Source organism: Microchirus variegatus, assembly GCF_963457635.1.
Source record: "Microchirus variegatus genome assembly, chromosome: 17".
NCBI classification, from domain to species: Eukaryota; Metazoa; Chordata; class Actinopteri; order Pleuronectiformes; family Soleidae; genus Microchirus; species Microchirus variegatus.
The window spans coordinates 16,137,995-16,162,056 of record NC_139818.1 but is presented as its reverse complement, the minus strand read 5'-3'; the positions used below and the strand labels follow the sequence as shown (position 1 = coordinate 16,162,056).

Below are 24,062 nucleotides of genomic sequence, written 5' to 3'. Positions count from 1 at the left end.
AATCCATGGCTGAAGAAACATCGACAGCCATAACCTAATCCTATAAATTCAACTTCCCCAACTATATTTAACTCAACAAAAATCAATTGAACCACACAGACCAGTTCCTACATGAAGCTTCATGTTCACCAGATCTCATTTGTCATAGATTTGAGTTTTAAGGCAGCAATTACACAAACAAATCATGTCTGCTGCATTTTCCTGGTCATTAATACATCTTTTTTTAACAGAAATCTGCATTTCCAAGAACTAACCAAAACTAACCTCTATAACATGCCTCCTTGACGTGAATTATCTGAATATACTGGACAGCGAGATGAAAAATAAGAGTTCATCAGAAAAAACGCTTTTTACCTGGGGGGGGGGGGGGGGGGGGCAGGCTGAGCAGGGATCTCCAGGGGACAAACTGAAGCTGAAGCCAGCAACACCACTAACAGAAGTAGAATCTGCCCACCTGTCATCATTAGCACCTTCAACTGCACACAGGTGTGAGCAGCCTTCTCTGCACAGAGCAAGGCTCGGCCTGTCGGCCTCATGTGACTCCTGCAGCAGCAGATCACACTCCCACGAGAGCTGCAACACCGTTTTAACTTTGTTTTTTTTTGTTTTTTCATAGGCCTCCGAAACATGCACATGTAAATGTATTATTAATTATACGTATTAACCCTCTCCCTCCCTTAAACCAATCGTCCTTAAGTTGTTTATCACTACCTCCTTCTCGGCCATGTGCTGTGACGAAGATAAAGGATTGCGATGAACTTCGACACAGGATTTATGAGCTATAAACGAGGCCTTTGAAATTCACTGATCCACATGTGATAAGAGCTAATCGGGGCCTTATCTTGTCTTAATTACAGATAAGTGATTGAAAATGTAAAGGTTAAAGGTTCAACATAAAATAGAGGTCACAAATACTTGGCTCAATTTTCGCTGAGAAATCAGATAAGAGCTTAATATTAATATGTGACGCTGTTGCTTAAGATTTTTTAGATCATAAGAACATTTTCTCGGGTAAAGGACCAATGGGGGAAATAATTGATATGTGCAGCCCGAATACAGAAGTAAATTGTCTTGTATGCATTAAGGCTTTTTAATTATCATGAAGAGTCATGATATGGGGGAAAACAATGACTGAAGATATCCGCTTATTTTGATGATGTACTTTATTTCTATAAAAACCCTTTTGCAACAACCCACATGTGACCAAAGTGTTTTACAAAATAAAAGCATTACAGTCGCACAGCATTAAAAATAGACAAACGTGTGAAACAACAAATCAAAGCATGAAAATACCAATTAAAAACACACAATAATAAAAAACTACAGGGTATAAAAAGCCATTCTAAAGAAATGTGTTTTAAGTTTGGATTTTAGAAGGCCCGCGTCAGTGATAACACCATGGGCCAGACGTCAGACATAAGCTGGTTGGACGACATCCAAATCTTGAAAAGTTAAAATTTCAGTTAAATAGTTCTGAGGCGATTTAAAGCCATTAAAGGGCTTTAAAAACAATGAAATCAATTCTAAAACGCACAGGTAGCAAGTGGAGAGAATAAAGTATTGGAGTGATGATGGACTGGAACAGTGTTTCCTCAAATGACCCATGACCTAACCTAACACCTAATATTGTTTTTGTACACCAACCATTTCCAAGAGATTGTTTTAGAACTCCTAAGTAGATGCTGAAATCAACATGAACCATGTTCCAATCTGTGGGAATGACTGGACTAAAACATGGATATTTATGGATGGGCTAACTATGGTTTAACGCCATAAGGAATAAAAACAGATAACGTATTCAGTAGTGTGCACCTCCCACTTTTCTCCACATATTTACATTGTCTCCTCCCCAAACAACTTTCCAGCATCACCAGGGAACTTGGTGTTATTTAAGCCCTGTAACACCGAGCAACTGATAGGATGAGAGGGATGTCGAGGGCAGCGTATTCTCCTGGCGTGAGCCACATACTGGTGCTTCATTTGACTTTTGTGTTAAGTGCAGCTGCGTTTCTTAACAACAGCACAAACGGGTCACAGCCATACAAGTTGCTCATCGGCTTCCAGGCTCCCTGGAACATGTCCTTCCCTTTCAGCGCCCTGCGCCTGGGCTCGGCCGTGCAGATCGCCGTGGAGAAGGTGAACACAAATCCCTCCTTCCTGGGCAACTTCAGTCTGGATTTTGTGTACATGGACACAGACTGTAATCCCAAACTTTCCCTGGGAGGATTCATTCATCAAGTTTGGAAACAAAACGTGTCTGCACTCTTTGGTCCAGCGTGTCCAGGAGAGGCTGAGGTATGGATTGTTGTGTCGTGTTTATCTTTGAACGCAGAACTTAAACTTGTACGTTCACACATTAAAGGCAGTATAAGTAATATAGTGTGACTCAATCTTTACTCCTTCTTCAGGTTACAGGTCTCATTGCATCAGCATGGAACATCCCCATGTTTGGCTTTGTGGGACAATCGTCCAAAACAGACAACAGTTTTATCTACGACTCCTACATCAAGATTGTGCCCCCTCTCAAAAGGAGCTCCGAGGTCTTGGTGAAGACTCTGGAGTTCTTCGGGTGGAAGCACGTGGGGATTATCGGAGGCGGGTTGGAATCGAATACCTGGGACAAAGTGGACGCTTTGTGGAAAACGGTGGAGGTCCCGCTGAGAGAGAAATTCAAAGTAACCGGCGCGGTGCAGTTTGACACCAGCAATCCTCAGCTGGTTTATCGGAACGTGAAGTACATCGCAACAGTTGCTCGGGGTGAGAGAATCTTTCCTGCGAGCACTCACGTATCCACCTCTGTGTTTGTCTAACGTGTCCCCGCTGTGCCGTGTCTTTAGTGATCGTGGTGCTGTCGAACAGCGACGACTCGATGACTCTGCTGCTGGAGGCCGAGCGACAGGGACTCATGAACGGTGACTATGTTTTCTTCCTGGTGCAGCATTTTGAGGTCAGTGGAGGCGTGGTGAGTACAACTTTCAAAGACACAGTAACACAGGTGGGATACACACATTGTTGAGTGGCTGTGTCATTTGTAACCATGTAGTTTAACATCATCTTGTGGTCATATTTGATCTCTTTTGAGTTGTTTTACATCATTTTGTGATCATATTGTGTCACTTTATATTTGTTGTACATACTTTTGTGGTCATATTGTGTCTCTTTATATTTGTGTACATATTTTTGTGGTCACATTGTGTATCTTTTTATTTTTTGTACATCATTTTGTTATCATATTGTTTCTCGTTATATTTTTTTTTACATTATTTTGTGGTCATATTGTCTCTTTATATTTGGTGTACATCATTATGTGGTCACATTGTGTCTCTTTTTATTTGTTGTAGATACTTTTGTTATCATATTGTCACTTTATATTTGGTGTACATGATTCTGTGGTTTATATCTTTATATTTGTTGTAAATATTTGAACTCTTTTGAGTTGATTTACACAATTTTGAGGTCATTGTGTCTCTTTGCAGTTCTTTTATTGCTCACTGTCTCAATGTAGCTAAACTCTCTGACATTAATACTATCATTTGTAAATCATGTATATTTCAAGGTGCAATGTGATTTTCACATTTTAAATTGCTATTTCTTAAATTGTTATCCAATCGCTCAAATAAAGATACTTATTTTGTGTTAACTCTTATTGCTAAAGCCTCACATTAGCTTCATTTAACCTTTGGGACGATTTTATTTTTGCACATTACACAAATGTTGTTTGTTTGTTAGCCAGCATGATTTGACAGAAACCTTACAAGTAATATTAACATATCTTTACTTGTGTAAAAATGTTATCTGTGTTATGTTATTATAAAAATGTGACCCTGCTTTACAACATTTTATCTGCATTTCATTAGCCTAATAGCATAATAGCATTGCCTAAGTAATTTTTTACCAATCAACTCAGTCAACTTTTCCAATGTCCTTGCTAAAAAAATTGTTTTTTCTTGTTTTCTGAAAACGTTCAAATATGACTTCGGCAACTATGCTATTAGGCTAACGATATGGTCTAATTAAATGTGTCACTTTATAAGTGTTTTTCCTTGCTCATGGTTAAATGAGGTCAACTTATTCCAGAGGCTGACAAAAGCATGCTTGTCATTTCTAATCTGTAACCATTTCTGTTGAAATGACAAGTTTAATCAGCTGCAGCCATCAAGCTAATCAAACTAGCATTCGCTATTTAGCTAGTTAGGCTGGTTGAAAACGCCAGCTGACTCATTTTAAAAAACAGTCTATCAAAAGGGGTCTTAAAGTTGCTTGGGGGGGGGTGGAAATGTCAGCACCCTCATTTAGAGGACATTTCTATTAATACGTCTCGCTTTGTCCTTGAACAGGACAACGTGTGGAAATACGCCCTGAACAGCTCGATGAACAAAGCTGCCCTGAGAGCGTTTGACATGACCTTCATCATTGGCCAGAAATCCTACGAAGGCTACGAGTACTACGACTTCTTTGACCAAGTGTTTGAAAAAGTGCGAGGGCCCCCGTTCAGGAGCAACCTGACATCTGCAAAAGAGGTTAGCAGCCCATGATAATCACACATGTGATTAAAAAAAAAGACAGTTAGGGGTCTTGCAAACTAAAAACGTTTACACTCCTTCTGTTAACAGAACTAAAATCACAGATACATATATCTGTAATTTTAGGTGAGCTCCTATTCTGCGTACCTGCATGACGCCGTGCTCCTCTACGCAATGGGACTGAAGGAGGTCCTGAAAGACGGGAAAGACCCTCATGATGGACGCCAGGTGCTTCAGACCCTGAAAAAGAAAAACAGCATTCGATTTTATGGTTGGTGTCTACTTTAATAGACGTTTAGGTTCATAAGTCTATGCAGCAGTTCATGATTTGGTAACGTAGGCTCCATGTTTTGACAATTCTTAAAAACAAAAGAGTAGTATGAGTAGTTTCCATAGTAGGTTTCGGGGATAATCTTTGGTTTCAAGTAATTCAGTATTTCCATCTCTCATGGCTTAGGGTTAGAGTTAGGTTTAAGGGTTAGGGTTTTTAACCCTTCAAGGTACGCACCAAGAAAAAAGATAAGGAAAAAATATTTATTTGCATTTTTTATTTATGATAACAATAATGACAATCAATATATATATATATATATATATATATATATATATATATATATATATTTTTCAATGAGATATAGTGACTTAAAGTGTGGTCGACCAAATGGTTGAGTAGTACCTTAAAGGGTTAAGTAGTTTTACACACTCATTACGCTCTAATGCTCGGCCCAAACACTGAAATACCAGGCATCATTTCCAGACCGTTTGATAAATGATAAGACTTTTCATCACAGGTGCCTCTGGATTAGTCCACTTTGATGAATACGGGGAGAGAAACGTGGACTATTCCATTTTAGACCTGCAGTACAGCGGAGACACCATTAAGTTTGTGCCCATTCTCCATTTTGACAGTCAGTCGAAAAATATCCGGTAACAAAAAAAACTTGTTTTTTTTTTTGTTTAAAACAATGTATTAAAGGCTTTGTGCACATGCAAGTCACTGAAAGAAAGAACATGTCATTTCAGGCCAACACCTATGTATAATTCTGTGGTTTGGCCCAAAGGACGAGCTCCAACTGATAAACCAGAATGTGGATTCGACAACGAATACTGTGAATGGCTGAGTAACGGTAAATACTCCATAAACACTTTTAAATAAAAACCTGATTCATGATCAGCTGAGTCCAAGCTAACTGTACTTCATCTGTATCGACGGGATGCCAGACGTCGTCCTGCTCACCCTCGTCGTGACCTTCCCGTTGATTGGCATGCTCGCCGTCCTCTGCATCGGTCTCCTCACTCTGCAGAAGTTCCGCCTCCAGACCAAACTCGACGACTCCTGCTGGTGGCTCATCCACTACAGCGACATCACCATCATCAGGGAGCGCACAGTATGAGCAAAAAATCATTCTCGTGTGTGAAGAATAAAAAGTGCATAAGCACATATATGTGTGTGTGTATGTGATTGTGCTTATATTTGGTGTGGATGTGTCTTCTCCAGGGAAACCACGGTTTATCTTTTAGCACCACAAAGAGTCAGAGTGGGAGTGGGGGCTCTCAGTCCAACTTCTCCAGCAGCAGCTATGGCCTCAAGGACAAAGCAGGGAGAGAGAACATCTACGCCACCATAGGACTCTACCAGGTAACACTTTACTACTAGTAAGGTGTCATTTTTTTAGTTTCCTCTGTCAGTCCTTCACTTTGAGGGAAACTTCCTGCTCTGGTAATAGACTCAAATTCAAGTATCAGTGCACTTTTGGGGGGGGGGGGGCAAAATACAAAAGCTGGTTTGCAACAACATTAGGAGTATTTGAATATTTGTATTATTGCTGTATTTAAAAAAAGGCGAATGCAGTTCCCTGGCTGCATAACTAACATCACCTACAACTCGACAACTACTGGCAGTCTTGTATAAAGTACCTTAAAGGGATACTTGAGTAAAAGTAAAAGTATCTTACCAGAAAATGACATTGGTAGAAGTTGTAGAAGTGACTTTTTATTATAATACTTTAGTAAAAGTCTTAAAATATTTGACATTTAAGGAAACTTAAGTATATCAAAAGTTAGGAGTTAGGATTGAACAATGGTAGCTCAGTGGTAGGGGGAGTTGTCTTTAAACTGGTTGTGGGTTCAATTCCTGGCTCTGCTAGTGTATACAGTATGTGTCCTTGAGCAAGACACTTAACCCCATGTTGAAATGGGTGAATGGCAAAACTCTAGTGTAAAGCAGCTAATCAAGACTAGAAAAGCTCAATTTAAATACAGACCATTACCAACTCTTCTTCTTCTGATTTTATTTGGTAGAAACGAGTAACAAAGATAGTTAGAGGAATTATAGTGTAAAAGTAGTTTCTAGAAATATAAATAATAAAAGTAAAGTACAGATACGTGAATTTTGTACAGTAGCAAAGTATTTACAATACATATTACAACACTGACTACTGGGCAATACTAGCTGTCAGTCACACTCACATGTGCTGTGCTCTATTGTCTATTTTCCTCTAAACTGGAACACAATTGACTAAATTAAATTCACATTCTTTTGAAGAAGACCTAAAAGCTAGACATTAACTCCTCAGAAAAATGTTTTACTGACATTCAAATCAAATAAAATCAAATATACTTCATTATTGTCCCTGCAGGCAAAGTTTTCTTGCCTGCAAAAAGTGCTCCCGCAGCTGTGCACAGGACACAAGATGGCAAAAAAACCAAAAAACAGCAGGATATACAGTACAAAAAATAACAAGCACACACAATGCACCTGCCCTGACACATAAAAATACATTGTAAAATAATAATAAATAGGTGAACTGGCCTGAACTCATTTATCAGTAAGTGGAAAGTGCAGAAAAAAAAAAGTGCTGGACCACAAGCAAGAGTAAAGAGAGATGCATGTGAACCTGTTTCCATTTTTAAGACAGTTGTTTTTGCACTTTCTGGGTCTGTAACGTCCATGTGAAGTTCAGTTAGTTAGTTAGTTAGTTTATTTGTCCCCTTGAAGAAATGAGTTTTTACCGTTTCTGTACATTTGTATGTCTTGTGTTATTTGTAAGAGTAAGATTTTGGATTTGAGTGACATATCCAACATGTATTTGAAATTTTGTTTGTCCATCATGCACGATGAATAACCAGTATTATCATGTTCCATTGTGCGTCGTTAGAGACTTTTAGACATGTGGCTGAGGAGTAAATCTCATATTTCAGATTTAGCGTGTGCACTCATTTCAAGTAAGAGAAAGTTGTTATGTGCTGAAAATGAATGAAAATGTTTTAATTTCCATACAGGGGAATCAAGTGGCCGTGAAGTACATGAAGAACCATGTTGGTTGTAATTTCCAGAAGCCGTCAATTATCAAAGAGTTCAGTGTGGTAAAGTTCCTCATTTTGGTTTAGACAAACCATTTTTCTTAGATCCAGCTCTGGTTTACATGTAATTAAACATGCTGCTGTGACACTGGAGAGGGAACACAACTTTAGCTTAAAGCTATTAGTTCTTTATTTTGTTATAACATGGAATGTGTGTATGTGTGCTCCCCTAACCATCTTAATCTCTTCAAGACAGATGAAAGAGATGAAACACGAGAATCTGGTGCAGTTCGTTGGTGCATGTGTTGAGCCTCCAAATGTTTGCTTGGTCACGCAGTACTGCAAGAAAGGCAGTCTGAAGGTCAGTACCACAACATGTACTACATTAGCTTTTTCTTCGCATTCTTGTTCTTGTTCTTTTAAGGCCACGGTAGGAATGTTACGTCCTGTTTCATATTGCTGTGTTTTCCCCCCGCAGGATGTTTTCAAGGCGTCCGATATCGAACTGGATTGGATGTTTAAGCTCTCTTTCGCTTATGACATTGTTAATGTGAGTCAAGTTACCAATGCAGAATGCAAATAACTAGTGGTTGTTATATACATAATGTAAATAGGGCTTTATTGATTGATATAATATCACTAAAAAATACTTCATTTCTTTGTGTTTCAGGGAATGGAGTTCATTCACAAGAGTAGCCTGAAATTCCATGGGAATCTCAAACCCACCACGTGTCTGGTGGACAGTCGGCTACAGATCAAACTCTCAGGATTCGGACTGACGGAGTTTCGAAACAAGATGACCACACAGGAAAACCCTCATTATGATGGTTAGTGGTTGCACTCAACATCCAAATATGTATTTTTTTTCATTTCATCAAACGTTTGACATGATTGAAACTGCAACTGCTCGTCATCGCAGAGCTGTACTGGACGGCTCCTGAGCTCCTGAGAGTATCTGGCACCCTGCCTAATGGGTCATGTAAAGGAGACATCTACAGCTTTGCCATCATAATGTGGGAGCTCATGTACAACTCTAGGGCTGGACCGTACCATGAAATCAACCTCGAACCCAAAGGTACAGCTGCAAAACAAGTTTCTCAAACCTGCTGCACCGACACTCACCACTCAGGACAGTTAAAGCAACACTGTGCAACTCGTAATGTTGAATAGAACGTGACAAACAGGCTTTGTTTTCTGTACATGAGGCGACTCATCCACTTTGATTTTGAGCCTCACATATGTACTTCCCACTTGTGCAGACAGAGGGCGCAGCTGCTCAGCAAATATACATAGTGTTGCTTTAAGAGTCTGAAGTATATAAGGAAACTTATCAGTGAATACATAAAGAAATCAAATATTTGGTGACTGATCTAAAATTGGTTTGACACGCAACATAACTTGATAATTGATAGCTTTCTAGGGCTAAGAATCCATATTAATTTTCCATTCTAGCCTTAATAGTGTTATGATAGTACAGTTGGCATCACATTTGGTTTAAGTGGTATTTAAAAGGTCCTAAATAGGCTGGTAAACAGTGCATATACAGTATATCTAGTGAATATGTCTACTATGTTCACAGGCTTGATTTAGCATGAACTGCTATTATTTCAGCTTACTTGCTCTTTGTTTCCTACAGAGATTATCATGCAGTTGCGGACACCTTTCCAAGGGCAGCCCCTGCGACCAGTGCTTTCTGAGCAGGTGTGCGAAGAGAACATCAACGCACTGCTGAGGGCCTGCTGGAATGAAAACCCAGACCACCGACCGCCGTTTGGGTCATTACGGAGAGACCTGAGGGACATCAGCCCTGACAGGTCAGGCTTCAGACATTCTTTTTTTTGCCCATAACATGTCCTAAAGTAAACTGATCTCCCGGTTTCACATGCGCACATAATTAATTTTGTTGGCAATACATGTCATTGAAATCTGTGTTGTACTGCAGCCATGCAAATATACTGGACAATATGGTGGATAAGTTGGAGAAATATGCTAATCACTTGGAGGAGGTGGTGGAAGACAGGACCAATCAGCTCACAGCAGAAAAGACCCGTGCAGACAGGCTTCTCTCCAGCATGTTGCCAAGGTACATCCACATGTAGCTATGTATACGATGGATGGAGGGATGGATGGATGGATGGATGCTTAACATTGTAGTGTTGTTCTTTCAATGGTTGCAGGTACATTGCAGATCAGCTGATGGCAGGGAAGTCAGTGGAGCCCCAAAGCTACGACGTGGTGACCATTTTCTTCTCCGACATAGTGGGCTTCACGTCCATGTGCTCCGTCAGCTCTGCCATGGAGGTGGTCACGTTCCTCAACGACCTCTACAGCCTCTTTGACGACATTATCAAGATGTACGACGTCTACAAAGTATGTCAAAACAACACTCGATGCTTTCATGACTGTGTTAGTTTCCATATACGGTGTATCAATGCCATGAATGTTTCAGGTAGAGCTTGTTTGGAGACTATTTTTCTGTCTTCTTAATGTATAACTGTCTAGTTTAGGATTAACAGGACAAGACTAAATCTGTGTTGCCTTTTGATCTTACAGGTGGAAACAATTGGTGATGCATACATGGTAGCTAGTGGTCTACCCATCAGCAATGGCGACAAGCACGCCCTGGAGATATCCACAATGGCTCTGCATTTCCTGAACGCCATTAAAAACTTCAGAATCCACCACATGCCCACTGAGAATCTTGCAATTCGCATTGGCATACACTCTGGTAACAGACAATACTTAAAGACTAAACCAATTTAATATCATCAAAAAGAAAAATCTGAATTTGTTTGCTTTTGCCCTCGAGTTGGCTAACAACTGACGTGGAACCTTCTGTTTCGCGTCAAATTAGCTGATGTGAAACAGGCGTTTTAGTCCTTTGTTATTGTCCATGTTAATATGTAAGTAGAAATATTGCACACTGTCAGCGGTTTGCAGTAAATCCGTGTAATTACAAACACGGATTGAGTGTAAGCAATGAATGCATATGTTTGTAGGTCCAGTGGTTGCAGGAGTCGTCGGCACCACGATGCCTCGCTACTGTCTGTTTGGAGACACGGTGAACATGGCTTCTCGGATGGAAAGCAACAGCCTACGTGAGTGAACTGGAGTAACAGTTTTGTTTTGTTTTTCATTTCATTCTATAATGGACTGTTGGTCTCTAGAACCACCATGATTTTTAGGTTGGACTGAATAACTGTACGAATTTTGGTGCACATTTCTCTAGATCAGGGGTGTCAAACTCAATTGACCTGGGGGCCAATGAGCATCTAGAAAGGTCAAGAGGGGTCGATCTAGAAAAAGAAGTGGGAATAAAAAAACAAATGCTAAATAGCAGGTGGTGGGCATGACCTTAAAAGTACAACACAATATTTAATTAGGATATTGCAGTTAAAATATTCATGATATTATTTCACAGACTTTAGTAAAAGTGCATAATAAATCTATATCAAACACAGAGAAATAAATAGAAAATGAAGTACTTAAAGTGGTTAAAACACCAAACAAGCTCACACATATAATGTAATTATAATTATAGTATAATATTAGTATAATAGTGCATTTAATAATGCAACAGATAGATCAATAGATAGATACTTTATTGATCCCGAAGGAAATTCAAGCATCCAGTAGCAGTAACATACATTGAACATACATACATACATTAGAGTTAACTTAACACAGTAACCATACGCTGAGATTGACCTGAGATAAATGTAAATTTAAATTAAATTAAACATATGTAACATAATTAAGCATTTGCATAGAATTTAAGTACGGGGAAAAAATGTGCAGGAGTTAAAACTCTGAAAGTAAAAAAAAATGTGCAGAGGAATTAAACATTTGCATCGAAAATAAATGTTTATGAGGAAAATAAGGTTGCAGGTCGTGTTTTCATTATGTGGTGGTACCACAAGTAATCGATTGGAGGGGCCACATCCTTTAACATCTTATTTACCTTTTCCACCGGTCTGTCAAATGCTTTTAATTAGGGGGGAAAAAAGTAATGCAAAACCGCTGAGATGCTCAACAACTAGAGCTATGATGTGTGGCAATGATGTAAGTTAACAGAAATAAATACATAATAAATAAATAAATAAAACTCACACAATTGTGTACGTTTTACTCAGCCATGAAGATTCACATATCTCAGTGCACTGCAGACATTCTTATCAGGGATGGATCATACGAGCTGGAGGAAAGAGGTGAAATCGAAATGAAAGTAAGTATGCCAAAGGGTTACTGCCTGTGTGTGTGTGTGTGTGTGTGTTTGTTTGTGTTTTTTTCACCAGTGTGTGCTTGTGTCCGTGACAGGGTAAAGGCGCTCATAAGACCTACTGGCTGCTGAGTAAAGCAGCATTCAATCCTCCTCCTATAGCTCACAGCTCTCCACCAGCTGATCGTCTAAAACTGCAGCCAGAGGTAAAATGAGAATCAGTCATTGTTTTGTTACCAATTGTTTGACCACGTACAGTGTTTTTTTTTTTTTTTTTTAACCTGCATGTTTTAATCTCTTCCAAAGAAACCAGTCATGGCCAGAGCTTCTGAGAAAAAGGTCCCAAAGATCGTGACCAAAGGTCTCATTACAGACACCATTCCTAAAGTGCACATTTGAAGAGACCCGGGGATGACCTGATCATATTTTGGAAAATAAATTAGCAGGAAGGTCTGGAAATGTCCATTCCACAGGTTTCTCACATAATGCACAAGCATTTGAAGGGGACTGTGTGGAGACGAAATGTGGACAAAGGCCTCAAATGATGATGTCATCACTAACAAACAGAGTCTGGATTAAAGCGCCTTTGCTTCCAGACTAAAATGAGGGCTAAGGATGCTTATTTATTTGTGATCTTTGTACTTGTACAATAGAACGTGTTATGTCAGGAATGGTGAATAGTTTTATTTTTGTATCGTGATAGAGTCACAAATTCAGAAAAAAAGCTGAGTCAGAACCACACGGGTGGTAGCAGTTACATTGTTCACACAACACTGGAAGTAAAATCTATATTTATATTAGGGAGAGATTAACAACATTGACAAATATACATCAGAATGTTTCTGTCCTCTGTCCTGTGGTAGTTGCTTCTATATTTCCATCACCTATGATTCATGTTATTTTGTTTACAGGAAGATAATATATACAAAATTGAGCCTGCAAAAAGAGATAAATGAATATATTATATTATTATTATTATTATTATATATATATTCTATATAGGGGCGCACGATTAGTCCTTGGAACATGTCGTTTTATTTCACTTTGTCTTTCAGCAAAACTATGTATTCATGTCATGTTTGGGTCGGTGAGCAGTCAGACTTATTTTAAACTTTAGATTTTTGTCACAAATACAGTATAACTCATAGAAAATGTCTTTTAACGTTGGTTCATCACTACATTTAATCCTTTTAATTCCAAGGACAGCTTGAGGAGGGAGTATATTCACAGGAATCTAATTATTTTACCGTCAGTGGATTAGAATACACCAAAGTATAATGAGACATGTGAACTGCTGTTGAGATTGTGTTTAGTCATTCATAAGCTGGAGATACTTGTAAAACCAAAAAAAAAGGAATTGCACAAATGTCTTAATGTGTTTTAATTTTGAATTCACCTTTATTAGACAGCAGTGGTATAAGGTGTGTCACATTTTATCTCAAGCATCAATAAATGTGCTAGTTATATTAATACCTGTGTGATAATCAATTCATTTGAGAGTGGAGAGAGTGTGATCACAGCCTCCCTGAGTCCTGGGTGACACACAAGTTAATATATAAGAATGAGAGAGAGAGAGAGAGAGTGTGTGTTGTTACATTATTAATCCATTTAGTAAATCACAACATGGATTTATCAGGATAACCAGCAGGATGATGAACAGTGAGGCGTCTGTGTGGGGAAAAATGGGAAAAAGAAAATACTGTTAATCAAGTTTTAAAAAAAAGGGTTAAATACTGCATTACTTAGACTTACCTGGTATGTATCCATTATTGGCAGGTCCTTTACCTGCTGAGACATAAAGACATGTCATATATGTCATACTATTTACTTATTTATTTGGACAATTGGACAATAAAACGCAACTTGCATTAAAACAACTTGATGATAAAGCATTGGCTTGCGAAATAAAGGTCGATGTGATTGAGCATATCATCCAAAACTTGTGAAATACATGCCTGATGATTGACTAAAACAACTGTATTTGAAAAATAAACTGTATTTGAAATTGTATACCATTAAAGGAAATGCTATTAAGGTCTCATATTATACCCTATTTCTCCAAGTCAAACGAAACTTAAGGGACAGGAAATGACATCAGCCACAGAGGCTACTGGGAGCTAACAGCAGTTAGCATTTGGAAAAGTAATCATTTGCAGGCTCTAGCAGGCACATTGCCGTCATATATAACATGTATCCACTGGACAGATAAATCCTCTGAGGCTGGTAGTTTGTGTAGAACTCTGTGCTGCACTGTGGAGCCAAGAATAGATATATAGCTCCACGAGACAACAATTCCAGGAATTTAGAGCATTGTGACGTCCCAATGAGTTCGGAAGTCAACATCGCGTGTTTTATCTCCTGTACTTAGACTGAGGAGGACCACAAAAACATGAGTGAGTCATCTTATGTCACACTTTGGTGACTGGTAGGGCCTCCAGAGTCCCAAATATAAGGATTAAAATGATTAAAAACTTGATTTTCAAGTCTTTTCATATATTGGCAATAAACATGATTAATAGAAGAACAAGGTTTGTATATAGCACAGACAACATCTTCAACTGTACCTTTAAAGTAAAACTCAGTAGTGAGGATCCCCCCACTTAACTCGGCCTCGGATGACACACTTCTCACAAAGCAAGGGCTCTTCAGGAAATAAACACAAGTGACAGTAAATTAAAAACAGACTAATGTTCAAACGGCAGTGAAATGTCTGTAATGGTCAGAACATGGACCGGAAGGCAGATTTTTATGAGAAGACATTTTGGTAATGGTTTTACTGGCAGCTGTTTATGATCCATTGTCCTGATATTACACTTATTAAATAGCAATATGTCAATGGTTTTCCTATTATTACAAGTCAAAATGTTTACTAAGAAAATAGTGCACAAAATAAGGAAACATTCAGCAGTGGTTTTGGTGCTCACCGGCTGACACACGAACCGCTCTCCGTCACAAACGTGGACCTCGCAGTGGAGCCACACGGTGGACACCTTCTCCAGCCGCTGGAAGCGGAAAGAGTTGAACTTAAACATGGAGCGGCTGTCTTTGCCGTTCTCATAAATAGCCACAGTGTTGTCAGAGGAGCAGCTGTCCGAAAAAAACAAAAAAAAAAACAGACATTATTTCAATGTTACATGTTTTACATTGTCATAAAATTATAAAAAAAACTGAATTTATTAGGTACCTGTTAATAATTAGACTCCACCTCTTCCTGTCTGTCGAGTACGGCGTAGGAGTCGCCCAGCAGTTGTTTATCACGACTTTGAATCTGAGTGTTTAATGACAAACATGGATCAGAAATGTGGAGGGAGCCAAGTATATATTTGTGACATTTTATATTTCACATACCTGTTACTTAGCCCTTTTGCTTCAATCCCGATAAAAACCTCCGAGCCAATCTCAGACGTGTCGATGACATAGGGAGAATCCTTGGTGTACAGGAACTTTGAGTTCTAGAAAATACATTGTGTTTTCCTCAGCTTGCTCAATTGCCTCTCTCCTGACCCAAAAACTCTCACTCATACACCGAACACCGAGCACGTTAACTTGTCTCACTGTATAAAACATGTCACACAAGGTTTCCCACTGGTGAAAATGAGCCCCGTGAGCAGCTACTCACCGTGAACACGTTCATAGACAACTGAGATCTAAAAGTGCCTAAACTCCCATTGTTGACATAAACTGTAGCCACTCTGGAAAAAGCAGAGGGTTTAGTAAAAACACTGCAAGTCATTGGGTTAGAATGCACACAACATCCACACAGTGACTGCGGCCGCCTCGCGTCCGTCCAACCGATGCTTACCTTTGGCTGAACACGGCGTTATTTACCAGGTGGGCTGCTCGGTACATGCAGCTGAAGGTGTAGTTGACCGGCTGGTTCCTGACGGTGAGCGAGGTGTCGTTGGACACGATGGAGTTGTAGAAGACATACTTGGGGTCCTTGCCGGACATGTACTGTGGAGAACATTGTCAACGGAAAAATATTAGTCATACACTTAGAAATAAGGGTTCCAAAATGGCTCCTCTACAAGGGCTGAGGTTCTACTTGGAACCATTTGCTTCTGAAAAACCCTTTCCCGAAGAAGGTTTTTCAAGGGTTCTTGGTAACACTAATGGTTCCAGTAAGAACCATTTTGATCCAGAGAACCCATTGAAACCCCTTTCCTGAATAAAGGGTTTTAAAAGGGTTCTTGGTAACACTAATGGTTCCAGGTGGAACCTTTTATAAAGGTTTCTCCTATGAGGACAAGCCGAAGAACCTTATATGGTTCTACTTAGCACTTTTATTTCTTTTACTACTTAGCACTTTTGTTTTATTTTATTTTATTGTAGCCACAATTGTCTTAATAATATTAAGACAATCAACATTTATGACCTCTATATTATAGAAAAATTACATAAGTAAATAAAATAATAAAAATACAAAGAAATAATTTTTCCTTTACTTTTTCTTGGTGCATACCTTAAAGGGGTAAAACAGGGTTTTTGACCTCTTGACTCAAGCTTTTTCCTATTTATTACCACACTGTGTTGCATTTTACAGTTTTATTTGCATCTCTTTTTTCTTATTTCAAAGTTAAAACAGTGTGTTGTGTTATTGCTGTATTTGCTTTTTGAATCTTATTTTCCTTTTATTGTGAAGCATTTTGAACTGCAATCATTGTATGAAAGGTGCAATACAAATACAGTTTATTCTAAAAGAGGAGGCAGAATTCAAATAATTTCAAATAATCCGCGCGACAATAACATATTTTTCGCTTGGCGTCTCACCTCAGACTGCGTGCCACAGTATGAGTGGTTCTTGGGCGTTAGGTCAGGGATAATGAAGCGGTAGTAGCCCGAGCTGTGTATCCCAGTATAACAGGAGCCTCCCAGGGACAACTGGTCGATCTCCCAGCCGTACGGACACTCTGGCACATTGGCGATGATGGCGTTGGGGAAACATGACACCATGACATAGTCTGAAACGTGAAGCAGAAACAATTATTTAAAACACTGCATGTTTTCTGCACTTTTTCTGAAACTCTCTTGTGAAAAATCCACTGCAGGTTTCTTTGTCCTGGAATATTCACAGAAAGCTCGACTGCCGTGGAGTCATTACCTGCTTTTTGGGGAGGGCAGCTCCATGCAAGAGGCATTAATAGCATCAATAAAACCCCAAGATACCCCATAGTGTGATGCTGCAGAAAGAGATAAAAAAAAATGTGTATTTGAAGAATAAAGACAGCACATATAATGACGTAAATATGTCAGAAATAAGACTCACCTTGGTTAAACTTCTGATATCAGAGGGTTCTCGGTCATGGCTCTCCAACAAGCAACAATGACTCTTCCACTCGTGTTTTGACAGCTTTGGAGTCATTTTATACTGTCCCAGGTAAGGGTCATCAACTCCCACCCCCTCCAGTTTTTTTTTTTGCGTCCCCACTCTTCCCCCTGTCTGGACTTGGTTTAAGAGCTCTATTGTGGAGCGGCTCACAAAAGCTCTCTGTGCTGCTTGGACATTCACTTTCAAATGACCAACAACCACACGGGATTAGCACTCAAGCTGCTTAAATCACCCTTTATAGGTACGTGCATATATGCATATTATGAATCGGATACAACAGGCGCTATATACATGGTTATGGTTTGTTGTGAGGCAGTGAATGTATTTCACAAGTTTATGTGTAAGCGCAAAACCAAAGGTAAAAAAAGGGACACAATTAACAAATACTTTGTATTATCAATTAATTTGTTGATTTTTTCTCAATTATATCAGTTACTTGATTCATAAAATGTTAGCCAATGTTAAAAAATTGAATAAAAAAGCCTATATTTTTAAAGTCAGAAGTAAATTTAAGAATTCGATCTAAGTTAGAGAGACACAAAGTCTGACTTCTCTTATTCGCCGAACACAACAGAATGTCCAGGAACATAAAACCGTTTAATGTTCATAAATAGTGCAAACGGACAGGTGTGATTACCTTTCGCTCTGATAAGAGCTGACAAACACGAGTAATTGAAATCAGCAAAGTCAGATACGGTCACCGCGGTTTTTTCCGACGTTTCTCGCTTTTAACGTGAACTTCACAGCGTCAAACAAGCTCCTTGAAAAGACACGGGAGATAAGAGCTGTAAAATGATAGCGAGGAAGTCGGACACTAGTGTCTTTCACGGGACAATTCAGCGAATGAGGGGACAAACTTGAGACAATTAGCATCCAAATGGAGCAACTGGAGAATTGATAAGGGGTTAGTCTGGGAAGATAGCGATCTAAGAAGGGGTTCAGGAGACGGGGTAACGTTACAGCATCTGGTGAGCCCAACAATCGGGAGCCTCAAGATTCCACCGTGTTATGTAATGGTGCGAAACTGCGATCTGAGAGAGTTGCTCAGAGGGTGAATGAGTTCACATGTCGGCAAAGAACTTGGGAGATTTATAGGGAGGACCCAACACTCTTTGAGTGTTGAACGTTAGTCACTTTAGCTTCAGTGTGGTTTTAATAGTCTGGCTGTCACAAATCTCAAAGACAGTGACCATAAAAGTGTCTCAGATCCAGATTTTTTCTTTTTCTTATTTGTTTTTCTTATTTGTTTTTTTTTGAAAATGTGCTTAATTTTTAAACTTTTACATTTTAATTCTTGTGACATTCATCCACTTCATCATCACAGCTTATTTTTGCTATATGTTGCGTACCACATCACCAGAGGAAGGTATTATTGAGGATCATTTGTTTTACGTCATAATTCACCCAAAATAACAATACATTTCTGGTTTATTATTACAAAAACAATGCCGACTTTAAATGACAAACAGAAAAGATGGAAAAAAGTTAATTATGCAAGTATTTCTTTATTTTAAACTGAAGGGTATAGATACACTCAAAGATCAATAAATCCCTGAGAAAATACAATAGATGATACTTGTTGAGTTCAGCTACCGTAGTGCTTACGTCAAAATTTACAGTCATACAAAAGAAAACATCCTTAGCGATATACACATTTCTTTATATACAGTCATATCAAACATATTTACATCATAAATAACTTTTGTATTGAGGCTGGAATCAGGGTTGGGGCACTTGACAGGTCCAACTTTTTCGCTCCGGCTGATAAATAAATTCTCTCCTGAAAGACAAACAGGCTGAGGTTAGCATCATTAAGACTAATTTAAGACTGAAAATGTTAGTCAGTCAGTCAGTGGTACTTCAGTACTTACTCTCTCCTGGGCGGTGAACTGTTGTCACGACACAGCAGCCCATCATCACATGGACAAATCTGGTTGATACTGAACGCCAGGCCGCCGTCAGGCACGAAGCAGCTCTCGCCGCGGATCAGACGTCTCTTGCACACCTGCTCGCCGTGGTGCCGGGCGCAACACATGGAGGCCCCGCAGTCGCGGTCCACTTTACATCTGGCACCTGCACGAAAAGAGAACACTGGCTATATTAGGTAAGACCCAGATCAAGTGAGTCTTCACAGGCTTTAGATAAAGAGTGTTGTCTGATCTGTTCCGATCGTTGGTGCTCACTGACCCTCTTGTCCGTTGGGGATGCTGCGGTGGCACTTCCCAAACATGCAGCTGAGGCCACGGACGCACTGGGCGTCCCTCCGACAGTAGTGTCCCTCTCCACGCAGGGGGACACACAGACCAAAGTGACGGTCGCAGGAAAACCCCCGTCCGCACACTCTGTCGTGGTCACACACAGCCTGGAGTAAACGGTAAGAGATACGAGATAAGACTCAACAAGGAACTTGTACAACAAGTAAAATGTCTAAAACAGGTCTAATTTAGGTGAAGCATCGCAGAGATCAGTATCTTACCGTGGCTCCTTTGGAGACTTGAGCGCTTTCTCGAACTATCTTGGCTCCTTCTTTGGGGGGACTGTGGGGCATGTTGAGCATCCACGCCCAGATACGAGCTTCGGTCCAGGAAAAGCAGAGACAGAGACAGAGCATCCGCAGATTCCCAGACATTTCCACCAAACAGCAGAACAATAAATAAATGAATAAATAAATAAAAGGAACTGAGAACAATTGACTCAAGACAGGGTGACTTTAAGAGAAAAAAGAAATGTCATAAAAAATGTTTATGACTCAACACAAGAAAATCCCTGACTTAAAAACTTCCAGTATGTGCAGAGTGAAGTGCAGGGATCCATGCAGTGAGAGTGGCCGTCCTCCTATTCCAGCCTGAGTTTTATAGGTCAGCACGGTTCGACCCCCCCTGCCTCCCCTTCACCAGCCCATCAGGTTTGTTTGTCCAAGAAACAGTGTAGGAGGAGACAATTAGTTGTTAATGGATTAACTAAATTGCCCAGGTTACCCCCCGCAGCCACAAGATAGTGGCGAAATGACCAGTCGTGGAGCAGAGAGAAAAGGGAAAGAGGGGAGATGGGGTTTGGGAGGGGCGGGACGAACATGACGGCCTGACAACAGTTTCACACAATAGAGCCGAGACGAGTGTCACCTCTCTCTGTATGAGGTTATCTACGCCAGACAAACGACCAGGACAAAAGCAGACAAATGCATGACATGTTTCACTGCCCACTGAGTGACAGGTAAAAAAAGCTACTGTGGGCACTGGCCCCCCAAACACTCACGGCCCCAACCTCCACCGCCTCCGCCGGCCCCTACCCTATCCCCACTCCAGACCCCACGCTGAGAGCAATTTGCAGAAGTGCACCCCACAGACGACCCCATGATCTCATTAAATGTGATTACCATCAGCCATTAGTTCTCAAGAAGGAGGAGGAGGAGGGGGAGTGAGTGGGGGAGACGAGTTGCTCGAGGGAAACAAACTGTTTTCACAAATATCCCACTAAGGAATCGACAATGATCCACAGAAAACCAGAATTTCATAGCTCCATAAATCTTGACAATATCTTTAATTTTCACGGTGAAAGGATTCAAAAATATCCTGTGAGAAAACAACAGAAGAAAAAGTTTATGTTCAACTTCAACAAGACTAAAAACTAAGCACATATTTCACATTATAACTTCTAAATAGATGGTATGCAATGGTTTACTCAGTGAAATTTAATCTGCCCCCATTATCAAACATTTTAAATCACCTTTAAAGGCCTAACCTTCACTTCAGGATGAGAACGTTACCCAGACGTATCCAACTACATTGTTTTTTGACCATGTTATTGTTTAAAAAGTTTTATCATCTTTTATGTCTTGTACGTTGTTGCCGTTGTTGTAACTTACTTTGTAAAGCACTTTGGTGAACCCTGGTTGCTTTTAAGTGTGCTTTAGAGATAAAGTTGACTTAACATCTGTCATGTATGGAATCCTACACAGCTACAACAACTCAGAAAAGCTGGTTTGAGTCCAAAATCCATAAATCTGACAGGTTATCAGACACTAAAATGCTGCATGGAGATACACGATTCAACGACATGAGATGTTTATAGGATTTTAGTCTAGTGTTATTTATTTTTTATTGTTTTTTGCAAACAAATTTAACAAAAAAATATGATTTTTAATATGTCTGATAGTCTGAGGTGATCTCATTGGAATGTTTTGCTCGGCACCACAGGTCAAAGTAAAAAAAAAAATGCATTTATATTTGAGTAAAACTGAATGAAACTAATGCTGTCACAGCATCAACTCAAAGTCAGTGAATTAAAACACAACTTTCTGCTTTACTTGCTCTCTTCTAGAACCTTCTGGACATCACTCCAGGTAGCTTAATCCCAATCCTAGTGCTATGTTCCTGTATATAGTAGATTACAGTTTGGGGTGTGAAGACAAAGCACGGCACTTCATCAGCCGTATACTTTGCGTAATGTGTGCGTGTCACAATGTTAGCACTCTTTCACCGTTTCATTTACATTCAGTCCTGTCACAGTGGCCCGAGACTGAGATGCCTGGATAATTGTCAGTCATTTACATCTTCTCAATGGCAGACAGCACTGATTGTTAACACAGATATATGCAGCAGGGACTGCACCGATTTCAGGTCCACGTAGTTAAGTCCTTATCAAAACAGGCTAACACAGACTAATGACGTAATTGGCGGTCAATTAGAAGCACAATAGCGGCAACTGGTTCAATTAGCAACATGTAAATAAGCAGTGAGTTAGACACTGATATGGGTTTTCTGCAGCCGATGTCAATCTTAAGCTATCAGGACATTATAGGATGTGATCTGATAAAGTGTAACAATTGTAACAAAATGACACACAAAATTGTATTGAACAACACATTCTGCATGTTGTCTGTAATGCAGTGCACTTACACATTTAAAATAAAACGTAATATATAAGTGAAATATTATATATGGAGCAATAATAAAAAAAAGGCAGACTTTTAGACTTCAGTTTGAGTGTTTAGCAGCACTTATTAAGTTTCCGAGAAAAATGTGTAAACTTACGTAAATAAATAATAATTGTTCAATTTATTGAATAAAAATTACTAATCGGTCAACCCCAACGCTAAATAGTTATACATCTGTGAAGATAACTGGTAGATGTTTTATGGATGCTTTGACATAAACACTGCCCCATATCAAAATACTACTGGCTTTTTTTTTTTTCGTTTATTAAAAGAAATATGTGTTTAATTGTTTCTCCATCTTTTCTACTCATTCTGACTTATTGTAAAATCTATGGTTCCCTTTCAGATCAGTCATCTTTTTACTTTTGTATTACTGCTCATATTGGGAATAATAGCCTTTGTGCTATTAAAAATATAATGAAAATGTAATAAAAAAACATCTATGCAAATCAGTTACAAATAACTTATTCTGATAACGAGACAATTGCATTTTCCTCCTGAGCCTAAGCAGCATATAATGCGACTTTAACTCCCAATCCCTTCCCTTATCACGTTCCTCCGAACACATATTCTTGTTCAACGTCCGTATTTACGGCAACAAATCTCCCCTCTCTGTTTACCCAAAGCCAACAGCAGATAAGTGTCTCCAAACAGTCCTTAACATGCTCTCCCAGTGTTAATGACTCCGCTAATGACGGCCGCAATGAATGCGCTCACTGTCGCAATCAACATTTGTGTGAGTCTTACAATTAGGGACTAACAAAAAAATAATAATGGGCAGGGTGATGATTGGTCATTGTGAGGGGGGCTGTGGGGGGGGGGGGGGGGGGGGGGGGCAATGAAGGCAACGAGGAGTCTGCCATCCCACCACCACCAAAACATGTCTAATGCAGGAATGGCCCAGAAAAACGACAACAGACTGAATGTGTAACGTGTATTCAGGGCATCGGAGACCAAAATGAGGCAATTAATTAAATGTTTCAGCATTCCTTTGCTAAAGACACAGAGGAAACAAGGTTCTTAAGTTAGCAGGAATCAATAATTGGGCTATTTATTACTCTGATGTGTGCAAGAAAGCTTTATTAACAGAGCGGGAGCTCCAAATTGAAAGCACAAATGAGATAAAGGGAACATTTTGTGAGCTATTACTATCTTGTTGAGACTCTTTCAAACACACCATATGTAAATTCGGGGACCAAAAAAGGAACAAAAGACAGAAAGTGCTGCTGAGTTTGTTGTTACTGACATTATGTCTTGAGGCTGGCTGCAATTCTGTGGCACAGTATTGTGGGAAAGTGGAAGCACACGGCGTTCCGAAGTTTATTTCCATAATTATTTTTTGCTATAATATCCTCTGGACACTTCTCACTCATTGATTGTGTGCCGTGTCAAAATGTGGTGTCTTTATTTAGTCAAGAGCAGCAACAATTTGACGGTCAAGCTCTTTGCAGGTTGTCCTTTTTAAAACAAACTCATAGAACTTTGATTGTAAGCTAATTAAAAATGCAGAAAACAATGAAAACTGTCAAAGTCAAGACTCACAAAACAACAAAACATGTTTGATTTTTGTTCGGCTTTTGTTTTCAGGCACAAGAAACCCTCGCTGGGTAATGACTCGTCAGTTTCCAATAATGGCTAATAGGTCTACTGACTCAAACCGACTCCACATCTGTCTTTAAATATCATCTAAACAAAGTGACAGTGGTGCCCAAAAAGACACATTCCTTTTTTAGGAACCTATGTGCTGGAATG

General features: G+C 39.5%; 2 protein-coding genes across 2 annotated transcripts; one reads left to right on the top strand and one right to left on the bottom strand.

Annotated features, from left to right (window-relative positions):
• Positions 1-1,929: 1,929 nt before the first annotated feature.
• On the top strand, positions 1,930-12,444 carry gucy2g (guanylate cyclase 2g; the record flags this gene model as incomplete). The annotated part of the gene is made up of 22 exons (XM_083903702.1): positions 1,930-2,295; positions 2,409-2,757; positions 2,838-2,947; positions 4,338-4,520; positions 4,650-4,794; positions 5,315-5,450; positions 5,547-5,650; positions 5,745-5,911; positions 6,022-6,162; positions 7,806-7,889; positions 8,083-8,187; positions 8,305-8,376; positions 8,497-8,653; positions 8,746-8,901; positions 9,463-9,640; positions 9,769-9,909; positions 10,004-10,196; positions 10,380-10,554; positions 10,826-10,924; positions 11,960-12,051; positions 12,144-12,251; positions 12,352-12,444. 22 exons carry the CDS (start codon positions 1,930-1,932, stop codon positions 12,442-12,444), a joined length of 3,354 nt encoding a protein of 1,117 aa, XP_083759828.1.
• A 1,339-nt stretch (positions 12,445-13,783) lies between these two features.
• tectb (tectorin beta) lies at positions 13,784-17,407 on the bottom strand (the record flags this gene model as incomplete). Its single annotated transcript, XM_083903701.1, has 10 exons — positions 13,784-13,830; positions 14,610-14,688; positions 14,970-15,132; positions 15,230-15,313; positions 15,394-15,497; positions 15,665-15,737; positions 15,848-15,999; positions 16,816-17,006; positions 17,147-17,225; positions 17,312-17,407. 10 exons carry the CDS (start codon positions 17,405-17,407, stop codon positions 13,784-13,786), a joined length of 1,068 nt encoding a protein of 355 aa, XP_083759827.1.
• Positions 17,408-24,062: the final 6,655 nt, after the last annotated feature.